The 20,489-nt window shown below is 42.2% G+C and overlaps 1 protein-coding gene across 2 annotated transcripts in view; it reads left to right on the forward strand.

Annotated features, from left to right (window-relative positions):
* The window catches only part of WDR59 (WD repeat domain 59), a 64,395-nt gene that overhangs the window by 30,098 nt on the left and 13,808 nt on the right, over positions 1–20,489 (forward strand). The window contains exons 12-20 of one of the 2 annotated variants that reach the window (XM_040982368.1): positions 511–643; positions 733–857; positions 2,570–2,734; positions 4,857–4,952; positions 5,212–5,368; positions 5,851–5,920; positions 9,915–10,068; positions 13,449–13,505; positions 17,934–18,067. In XM_040982368.1, coding sequence (XP_040838302.1) covers positions 511–643; positions 733–857; positions 2,570–2,734; positions 4,857–4,952; positions 5,212–5,368; positions 5,851–5,920; positions 9,915–10,068; positions 13,449–13,505; positions 17,934–18,067 — 1,091 coding nt within the window. The remainder of the gene's footprint in view (positions 1–510; positions 644–732; positions 858–2,569; positions 2,735–4,856; positions 4,953–5,211; positions 5,369–5,850; positions 5,921–9,914; positions 10,069–13,448; positions 13,506–17,933; positions 18,068–20,489) is intronic. The other variant, XM_040982369.1, reaches the window with a different exon arrangement.

The raw sequence follows: 20,489 nt of genomic DNA on the forward strand, positions 1-20,489 counted from the left end.
TATTTTGGAGCAAAATCTTTTAAGTCTGTGTGTTTGTATGCTGTTCCCCCACCTTGCCTACATTGCCCAGAATTTTTAGAAAATGTTGGCTAACAGTTACAGTAATTCTTAATAGGAAGACATGAATAAGCATTGAGGTCAAGGCTCACCACCTTACTGCCCTTTCAATCTGCTTCTCTCCCCGCAAAGTACTATAAGCTTCCAATGCTTTGAGGTTAAGTTAGATTTGCACTTGTGTTAGCTGATTAAAGTTAAACTTCAAATCCCCCCACCCCCCAAGGCTTACAGAAACTCTACATAATGCAGACTTGCAGGGTGAAATAATGGAGCCTGTTACCCTCTATATTTAACAAGGGAGAGCTGGTGAAGGGTGAAGTCTGATTGTGCTAGTTGTTGGCTGACACATCTCTGCCCTGTGATTCCTATTTTTAAGTCCAGATGCTCTATCCAGAACTGATGATCATTTCCACCAGCTCCTCTAGCCTTGCTTGTCCTCTCCTTTCGTTACAGCTTTGTGCAAATGACATATTAGATGGTGTTGATGAGTTCATCGAGAGCATTTCTCTTCTACCAGAACCAGAGAAGACCTTGCACACTCAGGATGCAGATCAGCAGCACAACTCAAGTCATGGGGAGGAGGAAGGTAATTTAGGAAGTGGCAGTACCCAAGAGCTGTTCACTGACTGCTTTTCAAAAGATATTTCCCAAAATTAAGCTTGTCTCTCTTGGTAGCCCTGAAGGAAGATCCCCCGAGCAGTGTGTTGGAAGAAAGGAAGTCAGATCAACTGGGCCTGCCCCAGACCCTACAGCAGGAGTTCTCCCTGATCAATGTGCAGATCCGGAACGTCAATGTGGAGGTACTGAGGGCTCAGACTGACCGTGTCTCAGGCTTGCTAATAATGTGGAGGTACCGAGAGCTCAGACTGACCGTGTCTCAGGCTTGCTGATAATGTGGAGGTACCGAGAGCTCGGACCGACCGTGTCTCAGGCTTGCTGATAATGTGGAGGTACCGAGAGCTCGGACCGACCGTGTCTCAGGCTTGCTGATAATGTGGAGGTACCGAGAGCTCGGACCGACCGTGTCTCAGGCTTGCTGATAATGTGGAGGTACCGAGAGCTCGGACCGACCGTGTCTCAGGCTTGCTAATAATGTGGAGGTACCGAGAGCTTGGACCCGACCGTGTCTCAGGCTTGCTGATAACGTGGAGGTACCGAGGGTTCAGACTGACTGTGTCTCGGGCTTGCTGATGGCAACCTGGTGAGGGAGACTTTCCAGTATGATCTGGCAAACTGTTTAGTTTTGCTGCTTTTATGTGTCTCTTCACTTACTTTTTTTAATTCCTAGATTTTCCAAAGAAGTAGGTATTATCACAAACCAGACTTTTTTTCCCAATCCCATTCTTTTCTCCTAAAACAAGCCAAGAGGTATGCTAATGCCCAGCTGCCTCAACACCGTTTAGGTGCCCCAATATCTCATTTCACCATTTACAAAGAGACTTGCATTGGGACTGCACAGTGAGAGACAGGCATTACTGGGCAAGTTGATGGCATGCCTTTTGTGCTGTGCTGTCTTTCCTCACAAGCTGCTCATTTCCTCAGTGAGTTAGATTCAGAGTAAAACAGCGGCCAAAGGCTCTGTGCAGTGAGCACATGGGGCGATCATTGTTGTTGGGCAGATGCTAAACTTCTTGTTTCAGAAAGTTGAGTCTGTAGGAGAGAGTTTCGGAGTTTGCTTAGTTTTTTCTTTTATGCAGATTTGGTTAACTGTGGGCAGAGATACGTACTCTCACATAGTTGTCGACTGGCCTTGAAAGCAATCTGCAGTCAGTGGTTTTATTCCCATCTTACAGATGAGCAAAGACACCAAGAAATGAAGTGATTTGTTTGAGGAGGGAAAAAGAGTATGAATCCAGATCTCCAGATTTCCCCCGTGCACGACCCTTTTCCCTGGACTTCCTGCTCTAGTTAGTGGCATAAGGAACCCCAGAATTTTAGAGATTTTTTGATTACATGGGTTTTCATATCAACTCAGATTATGATCCCTTTGCTTTATTTGAGAACAGTAATCTAATTTAAGAAAGGGATTTTGATTCTTTTCCTTAGGGCTACTTCTTTTTTTTTTTTTTAATTGGGAAGTCAGATATACAGAGAAGAGGAGAGACACAGAGGAAAATCTACCGTCTGTTGATTCACTTCCCAAGAGGCTGCAACAGCCAGAGCTGAGCCGATCAGGAGCCAGGAGCTTCTTTCCAGCTGTACCACTTCCCTTCCAGCTCCCTGTTTGTGACCTGGGAAACCAGTCAAGGATGGCCCAAAGCCTTGGGACCCTGCACCCAGATGGGAGGTCTGGAAGAAGCTCCTGGCTCTTGGCTTCAGATCAACTTAGCTGCGGCCATTGCGGCCACTTGGGGAGTGAACCAGCAGTAGATAGAAGATCTCTCTCTGTCTCTTCTTATCTCTGTAAATTTGACTTTAAAAAAAAGGGGGGGGGCTGTGTGATTTAAATCTTTATGCCTCTTTAGACCCCTTGTGATTTGTTTCTGCTGCAGTCATGGGCTATCTTTTGCAGATGGACGCAGCGGATAGGAGCTGTACAGTGTCCGTGCACTGTAGCAACCATCGAGTCAAGATGCTGGTGAAGTTCCCTGCTCAGTACCCCAATAACGCAGCGCCTTCCTTCCAGTTTGTCCACCCTACCACCATCACGTCCACCATGAAGGCGAAGCTGCTGAAGGTAGGGATCTGAGTTCCCACATTCGCTTTGCTGGTGTGAACCAAAAGCTCTGCTCATGTGTGTCAGTGTCTCCAGAGAAGAATAAGAGCTGTGGTCCACAGAACATGGAAGGTGTCTTTGCCTTATACACTGCTGTGTTAGCCACATAGCTACTGCACTTGTTCACGTGGTGTGGAAAGCAGGAGAGCAGTGGTTCTTAGCCTTTGTTGGCTCATAGATTGAGTTTAAAAGTCTAATGAAAACTGGATCCTGTCTTAGAAATACTTATGCAGATGTCCTATATCATTTCAAAAATATTACATTAGGTTAACACACAATTCTGCAATGGCATAGAAGCTGCTCAGAGTTGTCATTAAAGCTGTGCATTAAGAATGCTACATATAATTCACTTTACCTGGAAACAGTAGGCCAGCCATGTTGTATAGTTCAACAATATTTTAAAGTATTTTTTTTTTAAAGATTTATTTTTATTATTTTTTCATTGGAAAGGCGGATATGCAGAGAGGAGGAGAGACAGAGAGGAAGATCTTCCGTCCGATGATTCACTCCCCAAGTGAGCACAACAGGCCGATGCTATGCCGATCAGAAGCCAGGAGCCTCTTCCGGGTCTCCCACGCGGGTGCAGGTTCCCAAAGCTTTGGGCCGTCCTCAACTGCTTTCCCAGGCCACAGGCAGGGAGCTGGAAGGGAAGCGGGGCTGCTGGGATTAGAACCGGCGCCCATATGGGATCCCGGGCGTGCAATGCGAGGACCTTTAACCACTTGCGCCACCGCGCCGGACCCAACAATATTTTATAGTCAGAGAAAACAAGCATATGTAGCCAATAAAAATATCAATTCCGTAGAAAGAGCTGGTGTTGTATGAGGAAGCTGCCCACTGCACAGGTAGATATTCTGTGGAGTGGCTCAACCCGGCACACCCAGCAGCTTTGAAACTTGAATTATCTGTGTCACCAGAACTGAATGGGCGGCACTGCCATCACAGAGCCCCCTGAGCCGGGTAATGACACAGCTGTTTCAGTTTGAGCAGAGTCACGAGGTAAGGAAATGAAATGTCCTGACAAACACACGTTGACCTCAGGATCACTCATCACTTGATTGTCCTCTTGTTAGGGACACAATGGTTCTCAAGTGGCTGAAGGTTTTCTGAAATGCCTGTTACTCAGATTTTGTTGTATTTGGTGTTCTAAACTTGGAATTTGAGTATCTCATTGCCTAGCTTGAATTTTAGATTTATAGCACCTCTCATTTTGGAGTAGCCCCATTTCATGTGCTCGCCAGTCCCAGCTGCCTAGTGACAGTGCGGGTCTGGTGTGTATGTATGCCTCTTAAGTGTGTGTCTGTCAACTCCATCTATAGTATGCACCTTGAAATGTTTAGGTTTATAGTTTCAAAGGACACACACACGAAAGACGCATTGTAATACTCATTAAAAGGGTGTATATGTTCCTCCTGGTTTAAATCACTTAGTGAAATGTTATCTAGCACATCAGTTAATGCTTACAAAGTGCTGATCTAATGGTGGGTTAGGATCAAGGGAGTAAAAAGGGCAGAATTCATGAGAAAGAAAAAGTGGTCATTCTGTGACAGATTGAGTGTTCCTGATCCAAAAATCCAAAAGCATCACTCAAGGGTATTCCACGTCAAGCCTCCTCTGATAGGCTGCAGTCAAAAGTATAGACACACTGCAGTTATAGATCAGAATACCTTCAGGTGTATGTGTGAGGAATCTGTGAAGAATAAGTGAATTTCATCCCTAGACTCAGATCACATCCCCAAAACTTAGATCATGTAAATGCAAATATTCCAGAATCTCACAAAATCCAAGACATTTCTGTTCCCAAGCATTTGAAATAGGGACTATCCAGCCAATACTAGAAACTGCTGCCCCCTCTAAGCCAGCATGCATGCCTCCCTTGACTGAGAAAAGGGCCATTTGAGCACATTCAGGCACAGGTCCCATTTCGCCCTTTGTGGAGGGTAGGTTGGGCTGGGCTGTGTTGGAGGTTTTAGACTCAACCATGCTTTTCCTTGTGTCTCCCTTGTTTCTGACCCCTTTGCAGAGGCAAGCCAGGTGGAAGGAACATAGTGCTCATCTTAAATGTGTTTTTGGCCTTTTCTAGATCCTAAAGGACACTTCCCTGCAAAAAGTGAAACGCAACCAGAGCTGTTTGGAGCCCTGCCTGCGCCAGTTGGTCTCCTGCCTCGAGTCTTTTGTGGTGGGAAACATGAAATTGTTGCATCATCCTGTGCTTTGATGTTTTGTCTCATTGCTTTCTCCTTAAAATCCTAGGCTCCCTGGTTTTAACCCATTCAGTTTTAAATCATTATGTCTCAAGTTTTCAGTTCTGTGCATAATTTATTTCAGAATTACCATGAATAGTCTATTTACTGCTTGGTTTAACTCTTTAGAGGTGTTCTATATATACATAATGGATTCAAACAAGGAGTGGTTTTTAGTTGATTTTTAAATTTCAGAACCAGGAAGACAGTGCTTCCAGCAACCCATTTGCACTCCCAAACTCTGTCACACCACCTTTACCGACGTTTGCAAGGGTCACCACTGCCTATGGGTCGTACCAGGATGCCAATATACCCTTTCCTAGGACGTCCGGGGCCAGGTTCTGTGGAGCAGGTTGGTCTCTCTGTTTCTCTGATTCTAGATTTGAAAGGGAACAGCAAATAAAATTACATATCCTCTACAGACATTTTCATCTGAAAATTTTCATTGTTCTTTTCAGAGAATTTTTAAAAATCCTTTTTAGATAGTGTTATGTGGTCTGATATCAGATTGATATCCATGGACATATCCTTAGGATGTGCACTAAAACTGAGGCTGTTCTACTCATTCTTGAGTACACTTCGATCTGAGTCTTCCTCAGAGCCCTGAGACGTCCCCTCAAAGTGATCATGCAAAGCGTCCATGAAGGCTTTGTCTGCCCTATATACAACACATCTCTCCCATGTCCTGAAAGTTCTGGCCTGTGCTCTTGCTCATGGGCTCCTGCAATTTATGAAATGAATCTCATCCTTTAGGAATACTGAGCACAGAAGTTACTGACAGATTTTGCCGTGGGATTCGCCACTGATGGGCTCATGTGCTGTCTCCTCTGTCAGGTTACCTGGTGTATTTTACAAGGCCCATGACCATGCATCGAGCTGTGTCCCCAACAGAACCCACTCCAAGGTGAGTCCCAGAGCTGTAGCAGGAGTTCATGCTCATGAATGGGCAGAAATCTGGGGAGGACCCCTGCGTTTGTCTTTGGACAGTTTATTTTAGTCCTTTGTAAACTCCTATTCAAGATAGATTAAGTTCATTAAATTGTTAGAAAAAAAAAAAAAGCCAAGATTGCTGTGTAAAGGTATTTACTCCTCCCCCCACAAAAATGTATTTACTCTTAAACCATTAGAAGGTGTGACTCACTTCAAAACAAAATAAAACAAAAACAATTAATTGATCTAATCAGCATTAAATAAGACTGCAGGAATAACAAAAGAGTATCTATAGTCCGAAAAAAACTAATATGCCACTTCTAGCCAAAAAAAAAAAATACATAGTTTTTACAAAATTACATAGGTTGTATTCTAGAAAAACTCAGACACTGTGGAGTTCTGAGCTCGGTGTGAGAGCCTTCCCCATCCTCTGTGTGCTAGGGAGGTGACTGTATACGGTGGAACGTCTCTGTCTCTGTCTTCATCAATTTCCTGTCAGTTTGGTAGAGCCCTAGGAATATGGACTTCAGAATCAAGCTTTCCAGGTCCCAATTTGATATTGCTGCTCCATGAGAACAGACAAGTAGCCTAAGCCATTTTAGTGTCTTCCACAGTAACATGGAGAGGCTGACCTTCCTCCGTTAGTTGCTGGGAAGATCAGAGGAGCTAATGTCTGAAAGCACTGAAAATCACTGCTGAACATGTGGGGAATGCTCTCAGTGTGTTTCCTGTTATGGCCAGGGTTTTGTAACTTAAAGATTGTACAGGAAACTTCTGGTTCTGCAGGAGGATAATCAGGATGGCCCAGAAACCTTCCTGCTCAAACACCTGAGTATCTTGGATACAATATCATTAGCAGAGTCAAGAAGAAATAATTAAGCCAACAAGAAGAGAACTGAATGTAGCATTGTGAGCTGGCAACTATTGCCAACTGGACTGGGAGACTGTGAGGCTCTGCAGCAGCCCAGGCAGGTGAGACCATGGCCCCAGAAGTAGGGGTTGAGTACTGGGGAACCTCTGTATTATTCCAGATTCCATATTACAAATTGGACTGGAAAACAGTAATCTATTCTCACAGGGAAACAGTGAAATATCTATCTGAAATTTGGGTCAACTGTCATAGTAGAAGCATTTTTCACCCAATAGTACATTTTTGAGGTATAGTTTACAGCACGCAGATCTGAAGTGTACAACTTGGTGACCAACACTCAGCTCAAAATGCAGAGCTTTGCCCTCACCCCTGAAGGTTCCTGGTCCCCTTTTCTAGCCTCTCCTAGCTCAGAGAAACCTGACTTCTACCACCATGGCTAAGCTTTGCCTGATCTTGAACTTCATTGAAATGGAATAATGCTACATGAGCTGTTTTTACATCTGGCTTTATTTGCTCAGCTTAGTGTTAGTGGAATTGATCCACACTGCTCTGTGTATCAGTAGTTGCATTGTGGGAGTATAACACAGTTTATTTATTCATTTTCCTGTTAATGGCACATTTGGATTATTTCCAGTTTGGGTCTAGTAAACCTAGACATCTGTGTTTTTTGTGGATGTGCATATTAATTTCTCTACTGACAAAGTAGAATTGCCAAGTCACAGTATAAAGAGCATGTTTAATTTGATCAGAAATCTCCGAAAGGTTTGTGCATAGCAGTTGTACTATTTCACCTTGTCATCAGCCGTGAACAGAATGCTGGTTCCAGTCCTCTCTATAAGTTGCCATTGGCTAATCTTTCCACCATAGGGTATTGTGGTGCGTGGGTGTGCAATTTCCTCTTGTGGTGATTTTAATTTGCCTCTCTATGGTGGTGATGTAGGATGTTGAACAGCTTTTGTGTGCATATTGACTATTTGGGTGTTTCCTTTTGTGATGTAGCTGCTTAAGGCTTGCACATTTTCAAACTATTTTTATTCATGACAGTTACCTATTTTGCTTGTGCTGGATGTATATATTGATTTTCTCCTGATAATGTAATTTGTCTTTTTCCCTTCCAATGACTTTTGATGAATGACAGTTATCAGTTTTAGTGATGTATAATTTATCTCTTTTTAATTTTATGGCTAATTATTTTTGTATTTTTGTTTAAAAAGAATGTTTACCTTCTCCAAGGTCATGAAAATATCCTTTTGTGTTTTCATTTTAAAGAGTTTTAAATCCCCTCTTTAAGATATATTTTACCTCAAATTAATTTGTTGTTTGATGTTAGATAAGGTCAAAGTTTGTTTTCTTCAGTGGAAATAAACAGTTGTTCTAGCCCCAATTATGAAAAAAGGTTTCTTCCTTGCATTTATAATGGTGACTTTGTTTAAAAGTCAGTTGACCACATATTTGTGGTCTCTGAACTCTATTTTTTCCTTAGGTCTATTTGTATCTCTTTTTGCCAACACTACGCTTATAATGTAGCTTTATGTAGGAAGTTTTCAAATCTGATAGCATAAGACTTCCAGCTTTATTGTGTTTAGTTTCATGTTGTCATCTATTCTAGGTCTTTTTACATTTCTGTAACATTGAGAACCCCACTTATTTGTTTCTATAAAACTCCCTGCTCATATTTTGAGTACATTTGTGTAAACTCTGTAAGTCAATTTAAAAAATATTGGTGTCTTTTTCTTCTTTTTATTTGAAAGGCAGATGGGCTGATTGATATATTCACTGATTGACTCCCAAACACCATTCATTCAGTCCCGAGCTGCTTCTAACAGCCAGAGCTGCACCAAGCCAGAATCAGGAGCCTAGAACTCTGTCTGGGTCTCCCACATGAATGGCAAGACTGAAATACTTCAGCCATCAATCTGCTGCCTCCCAGGTTGTACCTTAGAGAAGGAAAGAAGCCAGGACTTGAACTAGGGGTGCAGATGTGGCATGCAGGCATCCTGAGCAACATCTTAATGGCTATATCATGGTATCATAACATTATGGAGTCTGCTAATCCTATCTGTGCATTTTTGCATGACCACATTTATTTATTTATATATATATTTGAGAGAGAGAGAGACAGAACATACACTAGCTCCCACCCACCAGTTCATTCCTCAGATATAACAACTGGGGCTAGGCCAGATTGAAGCCAAGAACCAGGATCCCAACTACTGGAGCCATTGCTGATGCCTCTCAGGGTTGTACTGGCAGGAAGCTGGAATCAGGAATCAGAGCCAGGAGTCAAAACGAAGCTTTCCAAAATGAGACATGGGTACCTCAACTGGTGTCTTACCCACTAAGCCAAATAACTGCCCCCACTGTGTCTGTGAACTTCTCTCAACAGTATGTTGTATTATCAATGTACAATTTTCCTATTAAATTTGTACCTAGGTATTTGATGAGATTAAAAATGTTTATTTTTATTGGAAAGGCAGATTTATAGAAAGAAGGAGAGACAGAGGGAGATCTTTCATGTTAATTTATTCCTTAAAATGGCCACAACGGCTGCAGCTAAGCCAGTCTAAAGCCAGAAGCCAGGTGCTTCTTGCAGATCTCCTGTGTGTGTGTACAGAGTCTGAAGGCTTTGGGTCATCCTCTACTGCTTTCCCAGGCCATAGGCAAGGAGTTTGATGGGAAGTAAAATAGACAGAATAAACTGGTGCCTGTATGGAATGTTGGTGCTTGAAGGTGGAAGATTAGCCAATTGAATCATCGTATCAGCCCCCAAACTATCTTTTTTCTAAATGTTTGCTTCTGATCTGTTAAAATATGAGCACAATAGGTTTTTATAGCTTGACCTTGTATCTAAATTTTCTTACTGGTAGCTTTTAGATTCCTTTGGAATTTCTGTATATACAATCAGAACCATTCTATACTTGTGCAGATAAAGCAGTTTTCAGTTCTGACAGTTTTGTTTGGCTCTTTATTTGGCATTTCTATTTTTTCCCCGTTTTGTCCATCTTTTCCTCTTGGTTTCATCAAATGATGAGAATAGCAGTACTTAGAGATGATGAGGTTTGCCAGCAGTATGGATAATTCTCACTTTCCTCTGCAGATCTCTATCGGCCTTGTCAGCTTACCACACTGGCTTGATTGCCCCAATGAAGATCCGCACAGAGGCTCCTGGGAACCTCCGATTGTACAGTGGGAGCCCCACACGCAGTGAGAAAGAGCAGGTCTCCATCAGCTCCTTCTACTACAAGGAGCGGGTAAGTGCCCAAGCCGTGGTCTCTGATTCTCACTTTTCCTCCTGCATCCTTGTTTGTCTCCCAGCCTGCCAAACACAGCAGCCTAAATTAGTAATCCCTCTCTAGTGTTTTTCTTTCATAATCAGTTCACTTGAGGAATGCCCTTGTTCCTTTCACCTGGTTTTAACCACTGTTCAGTTGTGTGTATGAAGGAGGAGGGATTAGTTTTTATAATCCATATTCTTCACTTCCTGTTTAATCCTGAACATTCATTGAGTTGGTTCTTGATATTTCAAGGGGTATTGTTTAGTTTCAGGTTGTCTTTAGTATGCTGATGTGTATCAACAAATTAAGGAATGTTTCTGAAGGCTTGGAATGTTATTATGCTTGGAGCTTTGTAGTTTTGGGAAGTTCTAAAGTTATTCTCCAAAGGAAAGAAGGAAGAGGGAGGGAGGAAAGTAACATTATATACTTACAATTGTTTCTGAGCTATATTGAATCTTTTTCTTTGTATTAATATTACATTATCGTAAAAATATATGGGAAAAACCTAAAATTCTAGAGCATAAAAAGTTGATCTTCAAAAAGTTTTGTTCTTTTACTAATTCTGCACTCAAATACCCATTTGAATGGACCAGGTTTGTATAAAAATTATCTGAATTTGTTCTTGTAGCCCTTATTTCTTCAGGAATCTATTATCCCTAGTTAGTGAACTGTCTAAAATCTTTGGGAAACAATGGAGGGAATGTTGAAAAGTATGGGAAGGAACCTAAGAACTCTGTGCTGTGTTGTCTGAGATTGTGACTTAACCAGTACTTTAGCTGACATGTTCTCAGTAGTTGTCTCTGAGCTGCTACAGACTCCGTCGGTGGGACTTTTCTGTTGCTCCCAATGAACGGAAAATAAGGGACTATCTAGAATTAAAATCTATTTTAAAAATGAAGAAAAATTGTGAAACAGTTCCCAGCAAGTGTCAGAAGTACCTTTAATTCATTTGCAGCCCAATATCTAACCTCAGCTCACACTGGTGGTTGGCTGTCTCTCACTTAAGGAAGGGGTTACCTGTGACTGAAATTAGTGGTATTATCTGGTGTCAAAGACAAGAGCAATCTTGGGCAGAACTGTGTAGGTCACAGGGAATATTCCTAGCTGACTTTCCACAGTCCCCTTCTTGCCTCTGCTGGTGGAATTCTACCCTGCATGTTGTCATAGACCTCCTTAGAACCCCTCCTAAGTAATATCCTCCCCAAGCTCTTTGCTTTTATAATGTTAGCTTCCTTCTCACCCCGTAGCAAAGTATTTGGAGGGATTATTTGATAAAGTACTTGGAACTTAAGTTTTTATTGGCATTAAAAGACTCATAATTGGATGTATGTGAAATGATTCTTTAACCTCAGGAGCCAAGTTGAAGAGATCTTTTATCAAAAGCAAGTTTCTAAATTCCTTTTCAATTCATCTAATGTACTGCTTTCCGTGCCTGAATAGCATTGAATCTCATGGGTGACTAGCACTTTTTACTGGTGGTGTGTGTAACACCCATCTCTGGTTAAAATAACTAGATCCCGATGTAAAAACATTGGTCAAGCATACAGTCCTGTTTTTGACAGCCTGGCTTCCTTCCCTACAAATGTGATTATAAAAAACAACACCAAAAATCATGTGGAAAATTTCTTCCTGCCGGAGTTTTTTGGGAGAGAAGGAAAGATCGTGTATTTACCTTTAGGGTAGTTTTCGTTGAGCCTATCTCCACATAAAGTGGGTTCTTGTCTTTGAGTGGGACATCATTAGTGATCTTCAAGTTTTCTTTCAAATAGTGGCCACTAAAATGGAAGGACATTTTTGTTTTTAATAATCTTGTATGAAAGCTTTGTATTTACGTATGACATGTATGTATGGCAGAGAAGTTCATGCATGACTCATCACATAGGACAAAAATAGTATCATATAACAACCCCAGAATCCTTGTAGGAGAGGGGACATATTTTAATAGATGACATATACTAATTAATAAAGCATATGAAATTGCTGGTATTTTATCATTTTTATCTAAAAGAAAGTTCTATATGTTTCAATCTGATAGGTTAAGAAGATAAAAAGTGTGTTGAAATGTGGGGCAAAGGGTTGAATTCAGGGACTGGAATATGGCCATGGTATCTTAAATAGGCTATCTTCCTTGCAGAGGTTGATAATTCTTGATGTGTATTTTCTGATAATTAGGTGTGTAGCTGTCAAATGGCAGCACTTTTGTTCTGGAAATGATTCCAGTTTACTACATTTCTTGTCTTCATTTACAACCCCAATCTCTGCTAGATATTAGAAGTTTATATAAATGACAACTAGAAACTAGACTATGACCACATTAAAGCATATCTTGTAGAGGAATCTTTGAGATTGCAGTAAATCATTTTAAGAGCAGTTTGGGGATTGTTTACTTTGTGTATTTTTAACCTCCTCTACATTAGTCATTGTTAATTGCTCAAATGTTCTCCAGGTGAAATCCCCAAAATTCTCATATGTATGTAAGAGACTAAAAAGTTCAAATTTCATAGAAGTAAGAACTCACAAGGAGATGTTAATGAATTTGGCAAGTAAACCAACAATTATGGGCTGAGGAAATATTGTTCATTCCTAGGGTAAATCATAAGACTCAGAGCTTGCAATGAACATGAAGCATTGCCCTACAAACATTTTTGAAATTTTACAACTTTCTGCCCTTTGATCAGTTTGTTACTTAAATAGCTCTGATGTCAGTAACTGGGGAGATCTGTAAGTTAATGGAATAACTTCTGATCTCCATACAGCACTGTCTGCACCCAGTTGCATACTCAGACGCTTGCGTGGTTAGTGTGAATCCCAGAGAAGGAGCGTCAGCCTGAGCTCCCCCCGACCTACACCTCACTTTTCCCAGCATCCCTCCGAAGATCGTTCAGCAGTATCAGTGTCAAGACACCCAGTTCCCCTCACTGCCCTCAGCCCCATGCCAAAGTGTATTTGCTGTGGAGCCTGCTGAAGAGTTTCTTCTTTTCTAGGCATGAGACTGTCCTCCCAGTATGAGTTCTGCTCACCTCCACCTGCATTCTCATCTGAGTCCTTGCTAGGGAACCTCAGACATTGATTGTTACTTTGTCAGAGCTATGGTGACATCACCCCCCCTAATAACCTGAACTGCGATGAGGGACAAGGGAGTTGAAGCTGGGTTTGGAGTGTGGTAGGTTGGGGGAAGTGAGGAAGTCGAGCACTGCTGTGCTTAGGTTCAGAGTCCTCAGACATCCTGATTTTGCGGCGTATTGTGGGAATCCATCAGATATGTGGGAAGCTTTCATTTTATTCTATATTTTTCCCCTTTTAATTTTCTTGGTGTTTTTCTTCCCTCCTCCTGGGTATAATGTTTTCACGCACAGATGTCTCCTCGCTCTGCCCGGCGACGTTGGTCCATACAAGCAATTAACGACTTCCCGGTACTGTGCGCTGTGCAAATGCTCTCCATGACTAATCCTGTCTCTACCCCAAGGCCCAAGAATAAAGTGCCACCTGCCTGGCTTTGAGGAACCTGACTTGACAGCTGGCTATTTTTCAGGACCAGTAGACATCAAGTTTTCACTCCTGAGGAGTCAGGCACTGGCTCTTGTCAGTCATTCAGTTGAAGTAGGTTGACATTGTTAAGGATCAAGAATGGCTCTTCGCAAATTAAACTGAATAGCAGGCTTCTTGGAAAGCCTTTAGCTCACCTGATTGCCCTTGGAGCTTTTGTCTAATTTCTTGGAGCTTGCTAAAGTCTACCTTTGGCAAGGGAAGAGCAGAGGAAGATAGAAGAGGCTTCAACCATTTTTGGGGGGGTCTCGATCCAGTTCTGAAAAGGAAGTGCCTACCTGCTTCCTCGGCATGACGCAGGAGCTGATTTTTGTCCTTTCTCTGCAATAAGGGTTTTTCTTACCATTAGTATTTTACATTGACAATAAAACCCCTGCTACGGACATTCCCGCTTCCTTTTCTTCCTTTCTCACTCCTGTTGGCCATCTCCCCTCTTCTGTCTTCCTCTCCCACCTCCTCCCTGTTTTAGTGATGCCAAGGTCTCCTCAAGGTGACCTGCTGAGCAAAGCAGTCTTGAGCCTTTGTGTAAATTTTATTTGGTGTGAAAAATATTTTATAGTGTTTTGCTGTGAAAAAAAAAAAACAGTTAAAATCAGGAGCTCCAATTAACAAGTATCACTGCTGCCTGCAACTTGGAGGTGGAGCCACCACTGTGGCCACTTTCCTCAAAAAACCTGCCCCAGCCCACTCGACTGCTGAATCTCCTCTGATTTCTCCAGACACCCCCGCTCCCACTGCTGTTTAAATTTGAGCTCTTTTTTGACTCACTGCCCACTCTGCTGATTATGCATTGTTGATGGGGTTGCTGCGAAGCAGTTGGTGGCTTATTCTTGGGCTGTTTGCGCATTTAACCCATTTATCGGCATTGATGTTGCCTCTGATTGTAGCAGTGACACTGGTGATACAGTCGCAAGCTGGCTGTTGGTTGTCATTCAGTGCAATTTGCACCAGTAATCCCCTCCTGTCCCCTCTACCCACTCCTCTCTTCCCTGTCCTCTTTCGATAACTCCCCAGACACCTTCTTGGTATGTTCAGAGGGGCATCCCAGTGTTCATCTTGTAGTAATTTGTCTGTCCTGCTTTGTCTTTCTTCCCTCAATCCCTTCTCATGAAATCTGTGGGAAAAGGGCATTTTCTGGTTGGCAGAACAATGCAAACACTTAAGAGAAATGCAGAATCCCCTTGCTCACCCAGAGGTCCTGATTTTTCCTCAAGGAAGAGAGACTACATGATGGGTCTATGAGAGTGAGACCAGATAATCACAGGAGTCAGGGGCCTTGGGACTGTAGTGTCCTTCCCTTACCCAGGAAGATGACTCATGCCTTCACCTGGGGTGTCAGGGTTCTCTGAAACCAAAGGATCCCTAAAGAATTCTGATAGGTGTACAGACAAGAGAAAATCCCAAATGGACCACCAAGGCACTAGGGGAATGATACATTTTCAGGGGACTTGACTAGGTGGTCAGTGAGTCCTTTTCATTGAGTTTTAATAAGTTTATTCAGTTAGTTAGTTTATTCATTTATTTATCTAGGATTGCTTATGAAGTCAGGCCACTGGTTATTTTCAGTGTGCTGTGACTGCCAGTGGAGCCTGTCCTTCCCAAGTCTCCATATATTTCAGCATGAAGTTAAATGAGCTGTAATGAACTGCTCAGTTGTTCATAGATGTCTCATTTTCTGCTTCTGGTCAGGCCCCATAGTCACTGCCTAGAACCATGTTTTAGAAGCCTTCCAACCAACCCAGAAGACCAGATTAGAGAGTACCTAGTCCATTTCAGGTAGAATCTGTGTGGGGAGCTTTTTTTTTTTTAGATTTATTTATATTTTTTTATTGGAAAGTCAGATATACTGAGAGGAGGAGGAGAGAGAGAGGAAGATCTTCCGTCTGCTGATTCACTCCCCAAGTGGTTGCATAGCCGGAGCTGAGCAAATCTGAAGCCAGAGGCCTGGAGCCTCCTTCAGGTTTCCTACACGGGTACAGGGTCCCAAGGCTTTGGGCTGTCCTTTGCTGCTTTCCCAGGCCACAAGCAGGGAGCTAGATGAGAAGTGGGTTTGCTGGGATTAGAACCGGTGCCCATATGGGATCCTGGCACATGCAATGTGAGGACTTTAGGCACTAGGCTACCACACTGGGCCCAGGGCATTATTTTTAAATCCAGCCCCCTGAATCTCATCTGAGATGACCAGCTAAGTGGAGTTGGTGGGAGTATTGTTTCCTGGGACTTACAAATTCCAGGAAACCGAGTGAAAATCACACTGAGGTGAGTTTGTGTACCTTTCACTCTCCCTATTCTAGTTGACCTTGTGCTGTTCACTGTGACCACTGGGCTGATGCACGCTACTCTGCCTTCCTTAAAAAGGGTTCTATGGCTGTAATTAGTGCATGGATGACTGCATTTGTCTTATGATGTTAACACTGGCTGCAGTCCATTCTGACAACATGTACTTTCTTTCACATATCTGCCTTATACCCAAAGCAGGATGTTCATAGTTAAAAGGGATAGTGGTGTGAGTATGCACGTCATTTCGTGAGATTAACAATAAATTATATGGCAAAACAGTAAATAGTGGCTGAATGGCTGCCTAAGATCAGATAGTTGAGGTTCAAAGATGATAGTGTAGTGTATGCATTTACAAGTTAGTGATAAACAATTTGCAGACTCTGAACCAAGTCCAGGGGTCCTGGATTGAGTAGGTTCCAAGACAATAATCCTAAAGGTAGATACAATGTGTTTGGTCAACTTTGGAAATTAGATGTGACGTCACTGATCAGAAATGCCTGAATTCAGACAAAGACTAATTCATAGAAGAGTAGAGATACAAAAATCACTATACAAAAACACTTTTCTTGTGAGCATCAAATTCCTGAGTGTACATTTTGTTATGTTTCATTTCCCACAGTTTACACTCACACCTTTCACTGAATCCTCCTTATTAACCTTGCAAAGTGGAAATATCCAAACTCATCATTATCCCCAAGTTAACCACCAGTGATGAAAAAAAAAAAAAGTTAATATCCATGAGGCTGACTTTTCAGCAAATATGTAACTTGCCTAGGGCCATAGGGAGTCAGTCATGTGGAAGAGCGCCATGGTTTCAAGTTCCCAATTACAGGCCCTTTTTACCTGCTGTTTTTGCTTCCTTTATTATAGCCCAAACCCATACACATATGTATGTATTTAAAAGGCAGACAGAGAAGGACAGACAGAGGATATCTTCTATCCACTGATTCATTCCCCACAAAACCACAACAGTTGGTTTAGACTGAACCCAGGAATCGGGACCTGCATCTAGATATCCCGCTGGAGTGGCAGGAATTCAAGCACTTGGGCCGCCATCCTCTGCCTCCCAGAATATTATTAGCAGGAAGCTGGATTGGTAGTGCATAGTAGCCAGGATTCACCTAGTCATTCTGTATGGGTTGTAGATGTTACAAGTGGTAGCATAGCTCATTGCACCACAAAGCCTGCTCCTATAGCCCCTTCCGTAGTTTAATTACTTGATACGCCCTTTTAAACTTCTGACCAAAATAAAATAGAGTATTTGTCCTTTGGCTAGTTGTCATTTGAGGATTGCAGATGGGGCTACACTGCAATAATTCTGTTTCAAGACACCTCTCATTTCACACATGCATTCTTCTTACACATGTAGCCACTTAGAGATCAGCCCCTGGGGAAATGGGACATTTGTTTAGGATCTTTCATATCCCCAAGTTCTTTTAGTCACATATAAGTATCCTGAGTTGATTACTTCTAGAAATATTTAAGTCTGCTACAACAAAGTGATTTCCTCAAGCTGCTAAATTTCTCTGTCTCCCTGCCATAGATTGAGGTTTGCAGAATATACACTGCTGTGTCTGAGTTAAAGTTTCAACAAATCCTACTGAAAAGAAGAAAAAAAAACCCTTTGATTAATTTCAGGCAAGAACTTTGAATCTGGTACTGAAGTCAGCCTTAAAAGTTATTCTTCCACATTTTTGTGGTTGCTACTAACTTACTTGCTCTTTTTGATTAATATATTAATTAATTTTGGCTTTTGGGTCTCATTTTTGAGCACCTGCAGAATGTATATAGCCCTGAAGTAGGTGCTTACTTTCCTGTTAGGATTTTGGATCAAGAACTCAATGCCCTTTGTCACCTTTCTTTTTCCTACAGATGCTGATTCATGTAATTGTGGGCATGGTATAATTTAAAGTCTGCAAATTACCAATGACCCAAATATGATATGCTTTGCTCTGCTACTATAGGTTTTCCACTCATCAAAGCCTCTGTTACTTACATCTTGTCATCTCTCCCAGAAATCAAGGCGATGGAAGAGTAAGCGGGAGGGATCAGACTCTAGCAACCGGCCCATCAAGGCAGCTGGGAAAGTCATCATCCAGGATATTTCTTGCCTCCTTCCTGTCCACAAGTCACTTGGGGAACTGTACATGTAAGTTCATGCTTTGAAGTAGCACTTACACAGGACAAGCAAACTTCTTGAGTGTTGGAATCAAGTCTCCAAAGACAGTTTCAAGAGAAGCCCCATGTCTTAACTTTTTGTTGCTGCATAACAAGGTACACAAACTAAGCAGCTTCAATTAGCATACATTCTTTAGCCCATGATTGTAATGGGTCAAGATTCTAGGAATGACTTTGCCAGGTCCTTACCCAGAGCTCACCAGACTGAAACCATGGCTTTGGCCAGGGAGTAGCCTCATCTGATGCCCTGTCTGGGTCTTCCAGCAAGCTTGTTCTGGGTGTTAGCAGAACTCAGTCCTTTGCAGTTATAGAACTCTTTGGAGAATTGCATGTTCCTTGCGACCAGCAGGAGTGGCTCACAGACACTTGACCTTCCTTCTAAGGCCTTAGCTGAGAAGGTCATTCCCATCCAGAATAGCATCCCTTTTGACAAGTTCAAAGTTAACTGGTTAATTACCTCATCAGGAGACTAATGTCCAATTATTTTTGACTGGTGCTGCCTATATTCAAAGGGAGGAGATTATAGAAAATGTGAATGGTGGGGGGCAGGAATCTTGGAGACCATGTTGGAATTCTGCCTCCTGTCCCAGTTTATAAAGCAGATAAAAGTAAAGCTGTTTTGGATGAAGAGAAGTGGGAGTTGAGTGAGCAGCTTGCATGTCCAGCCTGCAATTTCCTGTCTTCTTTCTGAATTTAGAAATGTAAATGTTTCTATTTGACATTTGAATTCTATATTCAAGATTCAACCAACTGCACATCAAAAGTAGTCATCAAAAAATTGCATTTGCACTAAGCATAAACAGACCTTTTTCCCTTGTCATTATTCCCTAATTAATAGAATAACCATCATATTAGGTTTTAGTAGTAATCTACAGATGGCTTAAAGTATACAGGAAGATTTGTCTGGTTATAACCAAGTATCACATCACTATTTTTATACTTAGAATACCTTTTTTAAGAAATTAAGTTTTTTAAAAGTTTCATTTATTTATTTGAAAGGTAGTTACAGACAGAGATATGGAGAGACAGACGGGGTGATCTTTCATCCATTGATTCACTTCCCAGATGGTTACAATTGCCTGGGCTGTGCCAGGAGCCTGCAACTCTATCTGGCTCTGTCATGTTTGGCAGGGGTCCCAGTACTTCAGCCTTTCCCACTGCTTTCCTAGGTATGTTGATGAATTATATTTGAGGTGGAACAACGAGGACTCAAAACGATACCCGTGTGGGATGTTGATGTCACAGGTGGCAACCTGATTCTCTATGCCACAATGCTGGCTCTAATAAATTTTCTTTTATTTTCATTTTATCTTCTGTCTGCTGATCCAAGTGCGTACAGTAGCTATGGCTGGACCTGGTCAAATCCAGGAACTCAGTTCCATTTGGATCTGCCACATAAGTGCTAAGGGCTAAACTACCTGAACCATCCCCTGTGTTGCTTCCTAGGGCGTGCATTAGCGAAAAAGCTGGAGTTGAAAGTGAAACTAGAACACAGATACAGGATGCAGGTATCCAAGTGCCGTCTTTTACAGCAGATGCTTGTCTCTTACTACACCAGTATACGTTAGGAATTTGAGCATTCACAGATTCCAGTATTCACGGGGACTCCTGACACTGATTCCCCACAGATACCAAAGGACAGCTGTGGGGCATACAGGGTATGCCAGAGTGTTAAGAGTCACAGTCATCACATAATGCAATGCAATTAACAATAATAATAAAAAAAGAGTCACAGTCACGGTTGTATGCATTTAAATCCATTTACAGTTTTAAAAAGGTATGTATTTATTTGAGGTAGAGTTGTGAGGAGAGAAAGAAAAACAAATAAATAAACCTCATTCATTCATTTGGTACTTCACCTAGTGCTGTCAAAGGCTAGAACTAAGGTGAGCTGGGAATGCAGTCCACTTGGGTGGTAGGTGTCTCCCAGGGTCTACAGTAGCAGGATGCTGGAAGTTGGTAACTAGAGGCAATATCAAATCCAGGTACTTTGATGTGGGATATAGGTATCTTAACCTCTAAGCTAGATAACCGCCTTTTTAAGTCCACTTTTGTTCAATCTTCAAGCCTTAGAAATACTGCAGAAAACATGGTTGGTAAATAGGTATTTGAGTATGGCCCCTTTTCCTGACTTCAAAGCTGTGGGCAGGGACTGGCATTAGAGTATAGGGTGCTGATTTGCCACTTGGAGTGCCTGCTTTCCATACCAGAGTGTCCTTGGATCAAAGTTCCACTTCTGCTCCCAGTCCAGGTTCCTGCTGATGAGCCTGGGAGGCAGCAAATGATAGCCAAAGTACTTGAACTCCTGCCACCCACTTGAGAGGCTCTGATGGAGTTCCTGACTGCTGGCTTCAGTCTGGCCCAGCCCTGACAATCGAGATTGTTTGGGAAGT

This window comes from Ochotona curzoniae, unplaced genomic scaffold (assembly GCF_017591425.1).
Source record: "Ochotona curzoniae isolate NIBS_2020 unplaced genomic scaffold, NIBS_Ocur_1.0 contig_3622, whole genome shotgun sequence".
In the NCBI taxonomy this organism is placed as follows: Eukaryota; Metazoa; Chordata; class Mammalia; order Lagomorpha; family Ochotonidae; genus Ochotona; species Ochotona curzoniae.